Source organism: Corvus cornix, chromosome 1 (assembly GCF_000738735.6).
Source record: "Corvus cornix cornix isolate S_Up_H32 chromosome 1, ASM73873v5, whole genome shotgun sequence".
In the NCBI taxonomy this organism is placed as follows: domain Eukaryota; kingdom Metazoa; phylum Chordata; class Aves; order Passeriformes; family Corvidae; genus Corvus; species Corvus cornix.
The window spans coordinates 111134473-111148030 of NC_046332.1; the positions used below are offsets into that span (position 1 = coordinate 111134473).

Here is a 13558-nt window from a genome sequence, read left to right on the forward strand (position 1 = left end):
ATGTCCCCAGAAAGCAAAAAAGAAGTTTCAAAGTGAAAACAGTAGAAGGAAAGCAACATGCAACAGATTTTCTTGTTTTGGGTATTCAAAGACTGAAAAGGGAAAACAGTCTTAAAGAACAGTTTCTATTCTGGTTATTTTTTATATAGTTGAATATACAGTTACATAAACATGCACATATACTACTTTTACATGTTTTTTAGATATGCCTAAAAGCAGAAGTGTGAGAATGTTGAACTCTGCCGGCAAAATCCAAAGTGTTGCGCTACAAGCAGCTCAGGCAACGAAAGACAGAAGTGGTAACAGTGTGTGCTCTCAGAATTCATACCACTGGTTAAGTTCAGTATAGTGCACAAATCACCATGCAAATCTATCCACAGGTCAAGTCTCAGGTCACCTGGATCAACTCAGATGTGTATATGACACACAGTGCAGTGCATAAGGCTTGGTCCTATTCCCTGGAAAAACTCCCTGGTTTTGACTCCCACTCACAGAAATATTGAACTGAATCTTAGTGACAGAGAAGGCACAATCTGTGTATTTTTGCTTTAGCAGGTTTATCTATTCAGATGATCACATCTTGGAAGCAAGCATTCATACCCACCAAGATAAACCCATAATGAAAATTTTGGATGTCTGCGTTTCGCTGACAAGCTCACCCTGATTCCAGCTGCACACCAATCAATCTGCTAATCAGTAACACATACAGATACTCAAACTACATGGAAATCATAGAACAAAGTTGGAGTATTTGGAATAAGTTAAGGATAAAACCCCAGCAACTAAAGCTCTTGATGTGATTAAATCAGTCTTACATCAGTTATATTAAAAGGTATTTTTATAACAAGATTTTTGCAAATATGGAGAATTCTACATAACAATAGAGGCTCACAAAAGATTGCAAAACCTCTTGATGTTTTACTGATAAAAACCATTCTATTAAAGTTATCACAAAAATAAGCAAGTGACAAATGGTACTCAAATTGCAGCAAGAGTTCTACAGGAAAAGACAGGAATCACATTTCAGACCCTCATCACTCCCCTTTCCCTTTCGTTGTTCCCTTACATAAAGATTTCTCTGTACACAAACTTCTCTGTAATAACATTCTGTAATGGAAAAGACTCCCTTTCAATGCTGCCACGTTCAATAGCCACCTTCTGGGTATTCCTGACACAGCAAGGTTATGACAGAATAAAAAGAATGGCTGAGTCCCATATCAGTAGGTCGGCAGAACAGGAACAAACGTTGTGGTAAGAGAAAAAGTTCTTGACATTCACATTTCTGAGGCACAGCTGTTTTGAGTTTTCTACCTTCCTGCACCTTCTGTTTTCCTTTACAATGTGATCCAGCTTCCAAGCAGTGCAGGATCACATTAACTGAGGGTGAAGCAAATGTGAAATTGTCACTGATTATAAAGCCTTTAAGCAATGCTGAAGGGCATCAAGTGATATACACAGGCTCAAGAACCATCTGGTCTCACAGAGCAGTGAGAGCAGTTAGACAACGGCAGGCCATCTTGTGAAAGCTTTAACATTTTGATTCTGTCATCAGAGGTGAATGTGGGGCACAGGGAGTTTGTCCCAGGCTGGACTTGGACAAGTCAGGTGACGTTTCTGGCACCAGACTACAGCAAACTTTATTTTATCTAAACTTTCTAACTCTCCCTAAATAGCCAGGAGCTAAGGGAGCACAAAAGCAGCTACAAGACACCTAAACCTTTCATGGGCAATAGGGTGCCAATTTTCCTGTGCAGCAGCAAACAACCATGCATTTTACATTTCAAAATAACATTCAGAAAGTCTAAAAAGGAGAAAATAGCATGACTATATCACCATTACAGATTTTATTAAAGCACTTTCACTTATTCAGGTAATTTGGAAAGTGGTCATTTAGTCTGCTTCCTTTCAAAACAATGTCTACAGTGACATCTAGAGCCTGGATACTGCAGTTAGTTTAACGTGTTTCACACCCAAACCCTGCAGCTCTGCACTGCTTTTGCCAAAACAAAACACTGTTGGTTTACACTGCTTTAGACAGATACCTTAAACACTTTTTTCTAACCCATGTAATTTGAACAGGTTCATTTCTAAGGATATTATTTAAAAAACCCCACAACCCTGTGATTCTGAGGTTCTAAGAGACCAGATAAGCACTAAAATAAATTCCCACTTTGCCCTCAGTGAAACTGGCCTCCTTCAGAGGCCCTTGAAGCTGAAACTTGGGTTTTTTCAAGAATATGGTCCAAGAAAAACAAGTGGAGCTTTCATGAAGACACAGCAACATAAAGAGGATGTTAATTCTGAAATTCATGTGGTACCAAAACCAAACAATTACAAGTACCTAGACTCTTCAAGATAGAACAAGATGAGACATTCTACCAGCAACTAAGAGCCCATTTTTAGAATTTGCTCTAAGACACTACTATTAAAACACCAACCTTAAAAAAGAAAGCCTATTACATAGTAATTGTCTTGATTTTAAAAGGAAAGGAGTAGGAGTTTGGGAAAGGTCTGCAATGTCTGGGTACAGAAGACCAAATGACTCCTTATAAAAATCACCAGTTCACTGTCTGTACTCTCCCCTCACAGGTCACCTGCAGCAGTTTGAAGCACAGTTTACCCTCTCTCAATCTTCTCTACTCATTAAACTCCAAGAGCCATTTCTCAAACTGCACCATCAGAGCTTGTTAGAATTTTCCTTAATTCCTACAGAGCTTGACTCACTTTGGATGAAACCAAACTCTTGGAGAAGTGGGAATAACTATTTTAGGCAATGACATTAACAAATAATATGCATATTCAAATCGAAGAGAGTCAAGCCCACTTGGGTTAAAACTCCCAACTACTTACATTACAGTACTTTGGGATAAACTACTTCCATAAATATCCATAGAAACAGTAGAAAATTTACCAGATCAAAACCAGTATGTACATATGCTGGTCTTAAACACTGTATTTCTCCTCCCAAACTTATCTGTATTAGAGAAATTTTCATAATAATAAATGTTTATTGGACTGTCTCCAAGAAGTAGATAATATTACTAATATTGTAGCATTTAAGCATGTGCATCTCTATGAAATCTTACTGTGAATGAGGACTGTCATTATGCTCTCAAACTGATGCCAATAAACTACCAGTTCCAGTTTAATTTATGCAATTAATTTATACACGCATTTTCCTAACAAGAAAAAAATGCAGATTCCATATGAATATTCAAAAACTAGATATTAAACTGACTTTCAAAGCAAGTTATAATCAAATGCACATGTAATTTGTGAATACAGACCTCCTAAATGTTCTGTATTGATGGAATTAGGGTGGGCTTTAATCTTACATGACAAAATAAGAGTAAAAACACACCCATCAAATAGATTCCTTTTCTACAGCACCTCTCTTCCTCTAAATTACAGAAATTGAAATTCAGTAGTTTGCATTATTGTGGTGAAGAAAAAAAAGTAATTAAACCCCCTTACCTTCACGTCCCTGTGAATTATATTATTATCATGACAGTAACGTAGAGCTTCCAGTATCTGTCTCATGTAATGACTGAAAAAACAAACACATTATGCATGACAAACCTGCAGGGAAAAATTACTATACACATGTAACAATCTAAGTATTAAGAGTCTAACTGTATAAAACTCATCAACCAATTTAACCCCAAATACACAAAGTTCTGTAGAATGGACTTTGTGTTTATAATAGTGAATATTACAATCTAAAGTTTGAGAATTATTCTGATTGAAGCCGAGGGAAATTAGAAAAGAAAAATCTGTGTTTTCCAGGTTTTTGTGAAGATTTCAAATGTTCAATAATTCTGCTTGATATGACAAGGAAGTCAGGGACCCTCCCTTTTTATTAATAACAAATCACAAAGGAAAACAGGAAGGAAAAAAGTGAATTATCAGTGCCTGATTTATCTGGAAAAGGATCGGACCAAGGTCTTGACTTGTTTGATGCAGATTGGAGAGCAACCTCTTCCTTCCCAGTGTCCAAAGAATGCCCCAACAGATCACTGACCACAGCAGAGCCAAAAAAGCCAGCAGCATCCTGCGCTGCATCAGAGAATTACTCTGGGCTAAGGGAGGCAATTCTTGTCCTCTGGAGGCTCCAGCTGGTTATAGGGAATATTTTGTCCCTAGGGACATAATGAGGCACTGGATCAAGCTGCTCAGGGAGGCTGTGGAATCTCCCTCCTCAGAGGTATTCTGGACCCCACTAGAAAAAGACTTGAGCAACATGATTCAAATGCTGTGCTGACCCTGCCTTGAGCAGGAGGGTGAAATACAGACCTTGATGCCTCCTCCAACCAAAAAATCTACAGTGTTGAGAAAAGCGAACAAAGAATATTGTGGGCTTTGAGTTCAACTAACATGCCACTAGGACAGTGGGTTTTATTATCCTTCTGCAATTTTATAGACTCTTTCATCTTAGTTAATCTCGTAAGTGAAAAGGTGAAGTGACCATAAACACAGTGATACATAGGAAAGAAACAGCCAAACCAACTCCATCTAGCAAGAGCAGCAAAACTCCCACCTGTCAGGCAAGTCACTTAATGCCATCATAGGAGAGATCCATAAAGGCAAACACAGCCAATTAAGTACTGGATGTGAACTACAGTTTTACTCAGTAATCTCATCCAAATCTGTAACTAGTATATGGCAAAATGCACCAAAATTCTACTTTGATAATGCTAATTATTGCAATAAACATCTAGAGTGTGGAAACAGGATTTATTTATAGTATTCCAACTTTCAACTTGTAGCTAACAGATTGTACAACAGTATATTCCACTCTTTTCTATTTATCCTGAGGGATCAATTAAAATTATAATAAATACCTGGCTACAGCCTCGCTGTAGACAAATCCAGCATCTGCTCTCTTCACAATTTCAAAACACAGGTCTGCTCCATCCATACTGCAGGTAAAAAGAGGCAAAAATGCTTAAAACTGATAACTACAATCAATTACATAAAAATGCTTAAAAAATCTATTCATTTTCCTTACATGAATCTTACATAAAATACTCTAGATACATGTACAGTGCATTACTCATTAAAACAACATTTAATGGATAAACTAATAGAAAATGGCTTGCCACAGGTTAACCAATTTATGTCCCTCAAGTCATGTAACAGTTCTCTCAAAACATTACCAATACCAAACATTTACTTTATTGCTTAAACTGGTCATTGAACAATGTGTGCAAGAAAAGTCAATGCACTGCAAAGAGGACACTGCAATTTAACAATTAGCTCCTGATATTAGGTTGTGTTCTTATAAGCACTACAAGTGCAACTCTATACTAACGACTGTAGTAATAAAAAAATGTTACTCAATCTGAATTTTAAATGAAGACTTTTAAAAATACTCTAGAAATACAGTATAGTCTTGCCAGTTGGCATTCTCCTCTGGATAATTAAGCAGCCATGAGGAGATTTTACAGCTCATAGACACCTGAGAACACTGACAGCCCACACACTGTATCACCAGCTTTGAAACTTGATACCCTTTTCCTCTTCTCCCTCATCTTTCTGATCACCTAACTTCCCGCAATGAACAGCATTACACTTTAGATGCAGATATGTTCATAGATCTTAGGCTGAAATTAGGCTGCCATTTCCCTAAAATGAAAGCAGGTTATAGTGCTGCCCTCCTTTTCCCTCTCCTGAAAGGGACCTAAGGCAGACTGGTATCTAGAAATGTTCACAGGCTGATGGGGAGAGTAACAAGAGTTAACAGAAACAATAAAAATCACATAACTCATGTTTAATAAGGCACTTGCAAAAATATCAACTGTAACATGACATTTTCAGACTTCACACCTTTTCTTTTTCCCCTCCACAAAGACTCAAGGGGGAAAAAACCCAAAAGGCAGAATTTCCAGGGTATCTGGATAGCCAACATTCCCAGGGCTGTTTCAGTAAGCTGTTCAGAGTATCAGCATCACTTCTGCTTTGTTACATACCTTCCATGCCAAACTTCTGCTTAGGGAGTCACAAGCCATGTGCAGAAGCTTTAATTCCCAAATAAATCCCAAAGGTCTCCCTCATGCAAAATACACTATCATGTGGATAGAGCACTGCCAACTCTAAGAGGGACTGGTAACCAAAAGAAAAGCATATTGAAGAGTGCAAAGAACCCCACACTGCCAAATCATGGCTGTTCTTCACTGCATCAATATATTCCTCTGCAGGCTTTTTCCCAGCAGTTTCTCTGTCTTGCACAATTCCCTACACCAAGTCTGCATACAGGGCTAAACATCACCCAGAGAATATCAGAGTCCTGTACAGCAGCCATGGGGCAGGCTCACTGAGAGCAGCATAAACCTGGATTTCACTGGTCACTGGAAAAAATCCCTCATGTCAGCCTCTCAACTCTTTCTCACATGTAGAATATACAAAATATATAATCAGCTACCAAAAATAAGGAGATGTCATTCTCATGAAGAAGCAGAACCCTTTAGAAGACTAATTATCTGTACTTTATAACAAGTCAGTGAAATTAAAGATCCAGAGGCACTCAAGCTTTTTAAGCAGCATCAATAGTTTCTGAGACATGGAGAGAATAGTGTAATTTCTTTACATTGACTTTACTATTAAACGAGGTGTTTATAACGAGCATAGTCTTTAACATGTATTCCTACTTCCCACTTACAGATACCAGCATTTTTCATTGAAATTTTGTAACAGTAAGTGGCAGTTTAAATTTCTTCCTGGCAAATACATTTGAAAGTTTCACTCCACTAAGATGAACTCTGTTGGCCTCCCAAGCACAAATATGTGTCAGGTGTACTTTAATCTCTGACTTCAGTTGACTGTTTTTTCAATGAAAAAGCTTTTTTTTTAAGAGTAGATTTTGATTCATGTATACAGAGGCCTTGTGTCACCCCATGTGATACAACACATTCAATACATGATACTGAATTTTACCTGAAAATCATGAGACTTTCGTCTAGCCTGAGGCTGAAAAAAAGCCAGTCAACTCCAGTTACAAGATATCCCAGAAAATTCAGTGAACCAACAGACAAAAAATTCAGCAACAGCTCAACCACTTACAAGATGACTTTGCAGAAACTGAAAGCCTTATATGATAAAAGAGCATTAAAGTTTTGGAATACTGATGGAATGAAAGTTCAGGAAGTCTCAAGGGTTTGCAACTATCAGCATAAGCATGTGAAAACCACAAAAAAAGACAAAAAGAAAAGTTAAAATCCACTGAAGTAAACATACAAATATATTCACACTGAAGACGTAAGTGGATGATGCAAAAAAATCTGGGAAAAAACCACAACACGGTTGTTAATCTGAGAGAATTCCCTGACACCAGCAGAGGGAGCTCACAGCAGGGACATGAACAGACCGGGACCAATGTATTTTACATATTTATATATATATCTACACACAATAAGTAAATATAAATTTAAATATATATATACAGAAATCTGCTCTGACACCAGCAGTGACTGAAGAATAGACAGCACACTGCAGAAGAGATCTGTGTTTTCATACTAGGGGGTATGATAGCTTTGGATTTGCAGACCTATTAGGATGTGGCCTACAATTTAATTTATTGATGAAAAATGAGAAAGCTTTAGAAGCACAGCTTCATTTAGGGAACTGACTTATTACTTAATAAAAAGAAGATAAAAAATTAAGAGTTGACATATTGCTCATAACTGAGTTTATTGAGGCTTGTACCACGTGTGTTGAAGGCTTGTGCACGATGGTGTTTTTCTCTTCACAACTCGACAGTTTTTATATATTTTCCACCTTCACTTAACTCAAACCAACTGCAACCCTGTTAAGTACTGCTTTTATGAATTTGAGATTTTAAACCTGAAGCATTTTTACATGTTAGCTACATTAAATGGCAAAGCTCTACGTAGACAACTACGCATCCTAACTGCTAAAGCTTAACACATCAGTTCTTCTAAGGTCCCAAGAGATAAATCTCTCTTAGAATGCACTAAGAAAAACTAAACCCACCTATGTATTCAGAGCAAAGAGTCCATCTGGGGGGACAGCCGGGGTGTGTGTGAGGGAAATAATTTTGCACAGGCAGACTCTCTCTCATTTATGATGCAGTAACATCTAAATACTTCTAAAATAGTATTTTTACCTTAGCAATAAGACTTTCTGGGAGAGGGTCTGCTTCTTACTCTACATATGCACTTCATCTATTACGACCAACTGCTTCACTGCAGTTTATTCCAGTGGCACCATGCAGCCTATGGTAACGTGAGACATGGCCCATTCTAGAGAGTGCTTGAGCTCGTGTGTGAATAAGGGGTTTAAAAACCCCTTATTAAAAACAGAGCTCATTTTTTGGTGTTAAACCTCATTGCTACTGTTCATCAGTGCTTCTGTGAAACATGCCTTGATTTTTTAGATGTTTCTTTTCACAAAAGTTTTCAAAATTGGGCACAAATTGTACATTTTCCTAGTGGTTCAAACTGTTGTTACCAGGTACATGCTACCTTCCCTTATTCAACTTACTCTGTACCAATAGGTTTGGCAAGATACTCAGAGTCCTCCTAGCAGCTGTGGCATGCAGCTCACAGCCTATGAAAAGGTAGTGAACCAATGTATCATTTATGTACAAGTGATGGCACAGAGTTTTAGCTTTGGTTACGCCATGCATTTCACGTGCTGGGCCTGCCTTAATTTTCATGCAAAGCACCTGTCAGCCCACAAATCACTCATCACAGCTGGGTTTATGTCTCCTCTGCAGATCTGTGTTGTCTTCCCCTTTTCAGTAATTTCAGAGTAACTAGACCCTAATGAAATATATTTTATTACTGTAGACAGAAATTTGCTGCGAATCAGTTGAGCTCGTTACAATAACAGCATAATGAGCAGAAAGCAGTATGGGGGGGAAATGAGTTACCTACACCTACAGAGATGCTTTTCTGCTAGCTCCAAGTTTGTTTTTATGGTCACAATTACAGAGTGTGCCCCTAACCTGCCCAGCCTCAGACAATGCAGTCTCACTCCACACAAACACCAGTCTGCTGCTGAATCACTTTACCAAAGCATCCCCCTCCAACACAACAACACATCCTGCCCACAGCTCTTCCACTCCCTGTCACCTTTTGAGCACAGGTGTTCCTGCTGCCTCATTTTCTATCACTGCTACAAAAGACTGATGTTTTTGGTGTACAAAGGAGACAAGGACATACATATGATAAACAGTCATTATCCTTCAAACAATTTAGCATTGTAATTCCTTCTTTCATGTGGCCTGAAGTCAGGTGCAGTGTATGTGTAGTAATTCTAATTGTTCAGACTTGCTTTCTATGTGTACAAACATAAATTATAATAGGCTTGTCATTAAAAAATAATTACTGCTTTTGTCTCATATTTCTGAGCTATCAGCATTGTAAAAATAGAAGCGAACCCTTTCTTCCATTTCAAAATCTTGTTAATTATCTGACTATGTCTCCCCAAGGTGTCCATAATTATTTCATAATAGGGTAATTAAAGTCCCTTGGTCCATGCTTTGGGATTTACAACATAAAAAGCAAAGTATTGAATCAAAATGTACAGAGAGGAAAGCATAGAACAATTATTTCACAAAACCCTAAGTTCATAAACTCATCTAAAAAAAAATCAGAAGACTTGCAAACAATAATTTTCTGCTTTACCTATTTTTTTTGCTGTTACCACTGGCTTTTCCACTACCTACATGGCAAGTGGACATCTCAAATCAAATTCTTGGTTCTAGTGGACAAGCCCATTTGGCCTAACACACTGGCACGATGTGGTTACTCCAATATCAGCAGCTCAAATGCATCAGAAAACATAATGGAGGAAGGGCAGAGAAATTTAAGAGGTACAAATAATATGCCCAGACTGACTAGGAAAGAATATATGGGGAGCATAGAAAGAAGAGCTGGTAGGTAGAGAGAATGACCATTCCACATGTCTGGTTATGTCCTTCCCATTTAGATAAAACCTAACTCAGGAAGGACGAATAATTTTCCCTCAAAGAAAGAGTATGGTGATTTCAGGGCTGCCCCCTATTTATTTCTTTATGTTGAGTAAAAATACCTATCCACTGCTGGAAAGTCATGTTTTTTTCACCCTTCCAACTAAACTCTTACATTCAAACTTCCAAAACAAGTATTTTCGATAAAAGCCTCTTTTCATATATTGTGAACAGGTACATTGACTTACAAGAATACTTAAATACACCAATAACTTTACTTTCTTATAATAGAAAAGCACTGCTAAAGAAGCAACAGTGTGGAAAAAAATAAACAAAACTTCACAACTGGAACAGAATATCCCCAGTTACACAAAGATGATGTTGATGCCATGATGATTTTTTTTGCCTTTTCTTTTATACCCTTTATATCTTTTTACAACTTCTGTATTTTTAGTGCTTTTTGCCTACATCCTTGGACTTGTTTGTTCAGCTAGGAGACTCAACATTTTAGAAGCTTTGTAGCTAGGGATCAGTGTGCCCCAGACCCCAAGATCCTCTCCAGAACACATTCTGTAAACCAAGATAGAACCATCCAGGGGAAGGTTCCTTGGGGAGGGGGGGCTCATTCAAGCCTCTCATTGGGGAATCTTTGATAGATGTGCTAATTAGTAAAACCTATAATGTTATACCTGATCTTTTGGGGGTGTGCATGGAGGTGCATTCCATCTGGATGTAGTGCACCTAAGGATCCTTAAAATAAATACCAAGGTAAAATCCCTTTTTCCCTTCTAACCGTGTTTGACTCTTGATTTTAAGACCAGGAGAAGGCAGCAATGTCTACCAGCAGATTTTCAACTTGTTCCCTTGTACCCTGCAGCCAACAATAGGGATCGTGCCTATCTATCTTTAGGAAACCCTGGTGTTCACCACTTAAGACAGTGGGACAACTTTTTTTTATTTGGGACAACCTGTACTTGTCAGAAATAAGTATTTTTAAAGCACTCAAGATCTCTGAGCTACAAAACCTGCAGGTGTGAGCAGAGATACTTTTAGGATTTTATTTAGCAAACGACACCACAAGAAGGTAAAATCAAGGAGAGAAACTTACAACTCAAAGACCATATAAAGCATTCCATCTGAGCTGTATGTCTCCAACAGTTCAACAATGTGAGGATGCTTCAGCATGTGACAAATACTGGCTTCTCTCTTCAGATCTGTGGGAGATAAGAAAGTAGTTGTAGATTAGCTATAAATTCAAGCTGTTTAGAACACAATGTTTGGAAAGATGGGCACATTTGAAATTTCTAACATATTAATTAATCTTTATAAAGAACACTGACAAGATGATATTTAATTATGCTTAATTAAAATACTTACACAGCTCTCAAAACTTAAGAGATTCTTGAATTCATATATTAATAAAAGATCTCCTTGGTCATAGTCTGAAGAACTCTATAGAAGTAAGTCCCTTTAATGTAAGGTTGCAGACTACACCAAGATTTTCATCCTAAATATTCAACTCCACTGCAGAATTACCTCCAAATGCAGGAGACAGGCTCTTTAACAGCACTACAGAACTATTATTAATAACTGGAGGTCTCGGATTTCTCTGCTCAAAGCAAGGTAAACTGGAGCAGATTGTCCAAGCCCACACCCAGCTGGGCTCTGAACGTGTCCAAGTGTGGAAGCTATAACCTGCCCAGGAAACCTACAGTGATACCTGATCACCCTCATAAGTAAAGAAGTATTTTCCTTATGCTTAAATTTGTTGCTGCTTACTTCTTTAATAATGAGTATTCTCTTCTTTAATAATATTTATTTTAAAATCACAATATATGAAATGACACTGGCATAAATTTTAATCAGCATATATTAGTTTGCATCTCTGCTCTAGAGAAGAATAAAGAAAGCAGGAAAAGTTGCAACTAAAAAGAAAAGAAACCACTCTGAAATCCCTCAAACCTTGAGAGATTTTGTTTTAAACAGCATTCCCACTTTTTCTGATCACAAATCAATCCTTCTACAGATAAAGAAATGCAAAAAACCACCACACTTAATTAATTTTCTTTCTTCTTTGTTGAAACTATTTGGTATTTTTGTTATTTAACCATCCTTAAAACTTTTTTTATCTACTTGTATTCTAGAAAGAATAGCAAAATCTTGAATGAATAGCTTTGATGATAATTTGATAAGTGAGGAAAAGATCAGTCTGAATTCTGAAGTAGACATTTTACTTTTCTATTCTCTTTCCATACAATTGATCATTGTTCAAGAATGACCTACGTATGCACTTATGGAGCAATAAAAATATGATTTCTTGGCCTGAGACTATTAATCATATTATTGGGCTACACTACAAAGAAATTTAAAATGCCCTATTTTAATGTGCCCTCTTACATTCTTAGCATGAATCAGTAATATTGAAAAATGCAAGCAGCAAAATGAACATTCTTTCATGTGAAGCATTTAACAGGTAACTCAGATTTATGATAGACTTTGGCTCTTTCAGCCATCTATAAATTCAAAAGAAAAGCTGAGAGTTTGGAAATGACTGAATTTCAATCCAAGAAAAATGTTCAGATTCACAAAGTGCATATTTTGTTACCAGAACTTCATATTACACATGCATCATGTGTTTCCTCCCTCACAACCTTGCAAATATAATCTAAAAGCAAAATGTCAGAGCAAGCCTTTAGAAACCATCATGTAATGGCACCTCAGGAAGTGCAAGCAGAACAGCAAAAAGAAGTATCATTCAGTGATGGCAAAGACATTTTGTTAAAGAAATTAATGTAAAATTTGTCCTTTATTTGTGTATCTATTTATGTAGATGAAATTCTACAACCTAAGGAAACAGCAGTATGTCTCACACTATTGAAAATACTCATATTATCAGTTCTTACACCACCTTAATGCAGAGCAACTACTAAAGCCCCACTGTGACTTTCCCTTCCATCACGTTAGGCAATGATTTCACACTAAATGGTTCCCACCCCTTTTCTAGGCAGAGGTTCACTCAAGTGCACATCCAGTCCTTCCTAAACAGGATCACAGATGAACACACCGAGGGGCAGTGTAAGAGAATGAAAAACTGTGATTCTGTGAATAACTATGATCTTCAGAAAGTAGGCTGCTCTTATTTTGTCTCTTACTTTATAACTTTAATGCTACCACACTTCACCAAGGCATCTGATACCTATTTCAGATGGAAAGCCAAGTGAAAATATCCAACAGGAAATTACAGGAAAGTTATGCTTTATTTACAGGCAAAAATTGTGTTCAAAATAATTTATTTTGGCTGCTTCCTTTATTAATATTTTGTGAGCTTTATTGAAGAGAATTAGAACTGAAAGGAAGAAAGTATATGCTGCCATTTCCCTCATTCCTCTGTGTAATATTGGATGAGAGCAGCAATTGCTCACAGACTGAGCACCAGCACAAGAGGAAGGAGAAACAAAGTGGAAAATAAAATCTCCAAACAGAAAAACAAATGAACAGAAGTTACAGAACAAGGTTTTGTATGACTAAGGGGTCTTGGGGCTAAGAGCAGAACAAAGTCCTATTTTAAACACAGCAGGGACTTGTTCAGCTGTAGGCCTATTAAGAAGAAGAAAACTAGGTATAGAG

The 13558-nt window shown here is 37.3% G+C and overlaps 1 protein-coding gene across 7 annotated transcripts in view; it reads right to left on the reverse strand.

Annotated features, from left to right (window-relative positions):
* CASK (calcium/calmodulin dependent serine protein kinase) overlaps positions 1-13558 on the reverse strand; it is a 184964-nt gene that overhangs the window by 96671 nt on the left and 74735 nt on the right. For all 7 annotated transcript variants that reach the window (XM_039552388.1, XM_019282717.3, XM_019282724.3 and 4 more), the window contains 3 exons: positions 11040-11145; positions 4842-4919; positions 3475-3547 (listed from right to left, as the gene is read on the reverse strand). In XM_039552388.1, the coding sequence (XP_039408322.1) occupies positions 3475-3547; positions 4842-4919; positions 11040-11116 (228 nt within the window). In that variant the 5' untranslated portion in view covers positions 11117-11145. The remainder of the gene's footprint in view (positions 1-3474; positions 3548-4841; positions 4920-11039; positions 11146-13558) is intronic.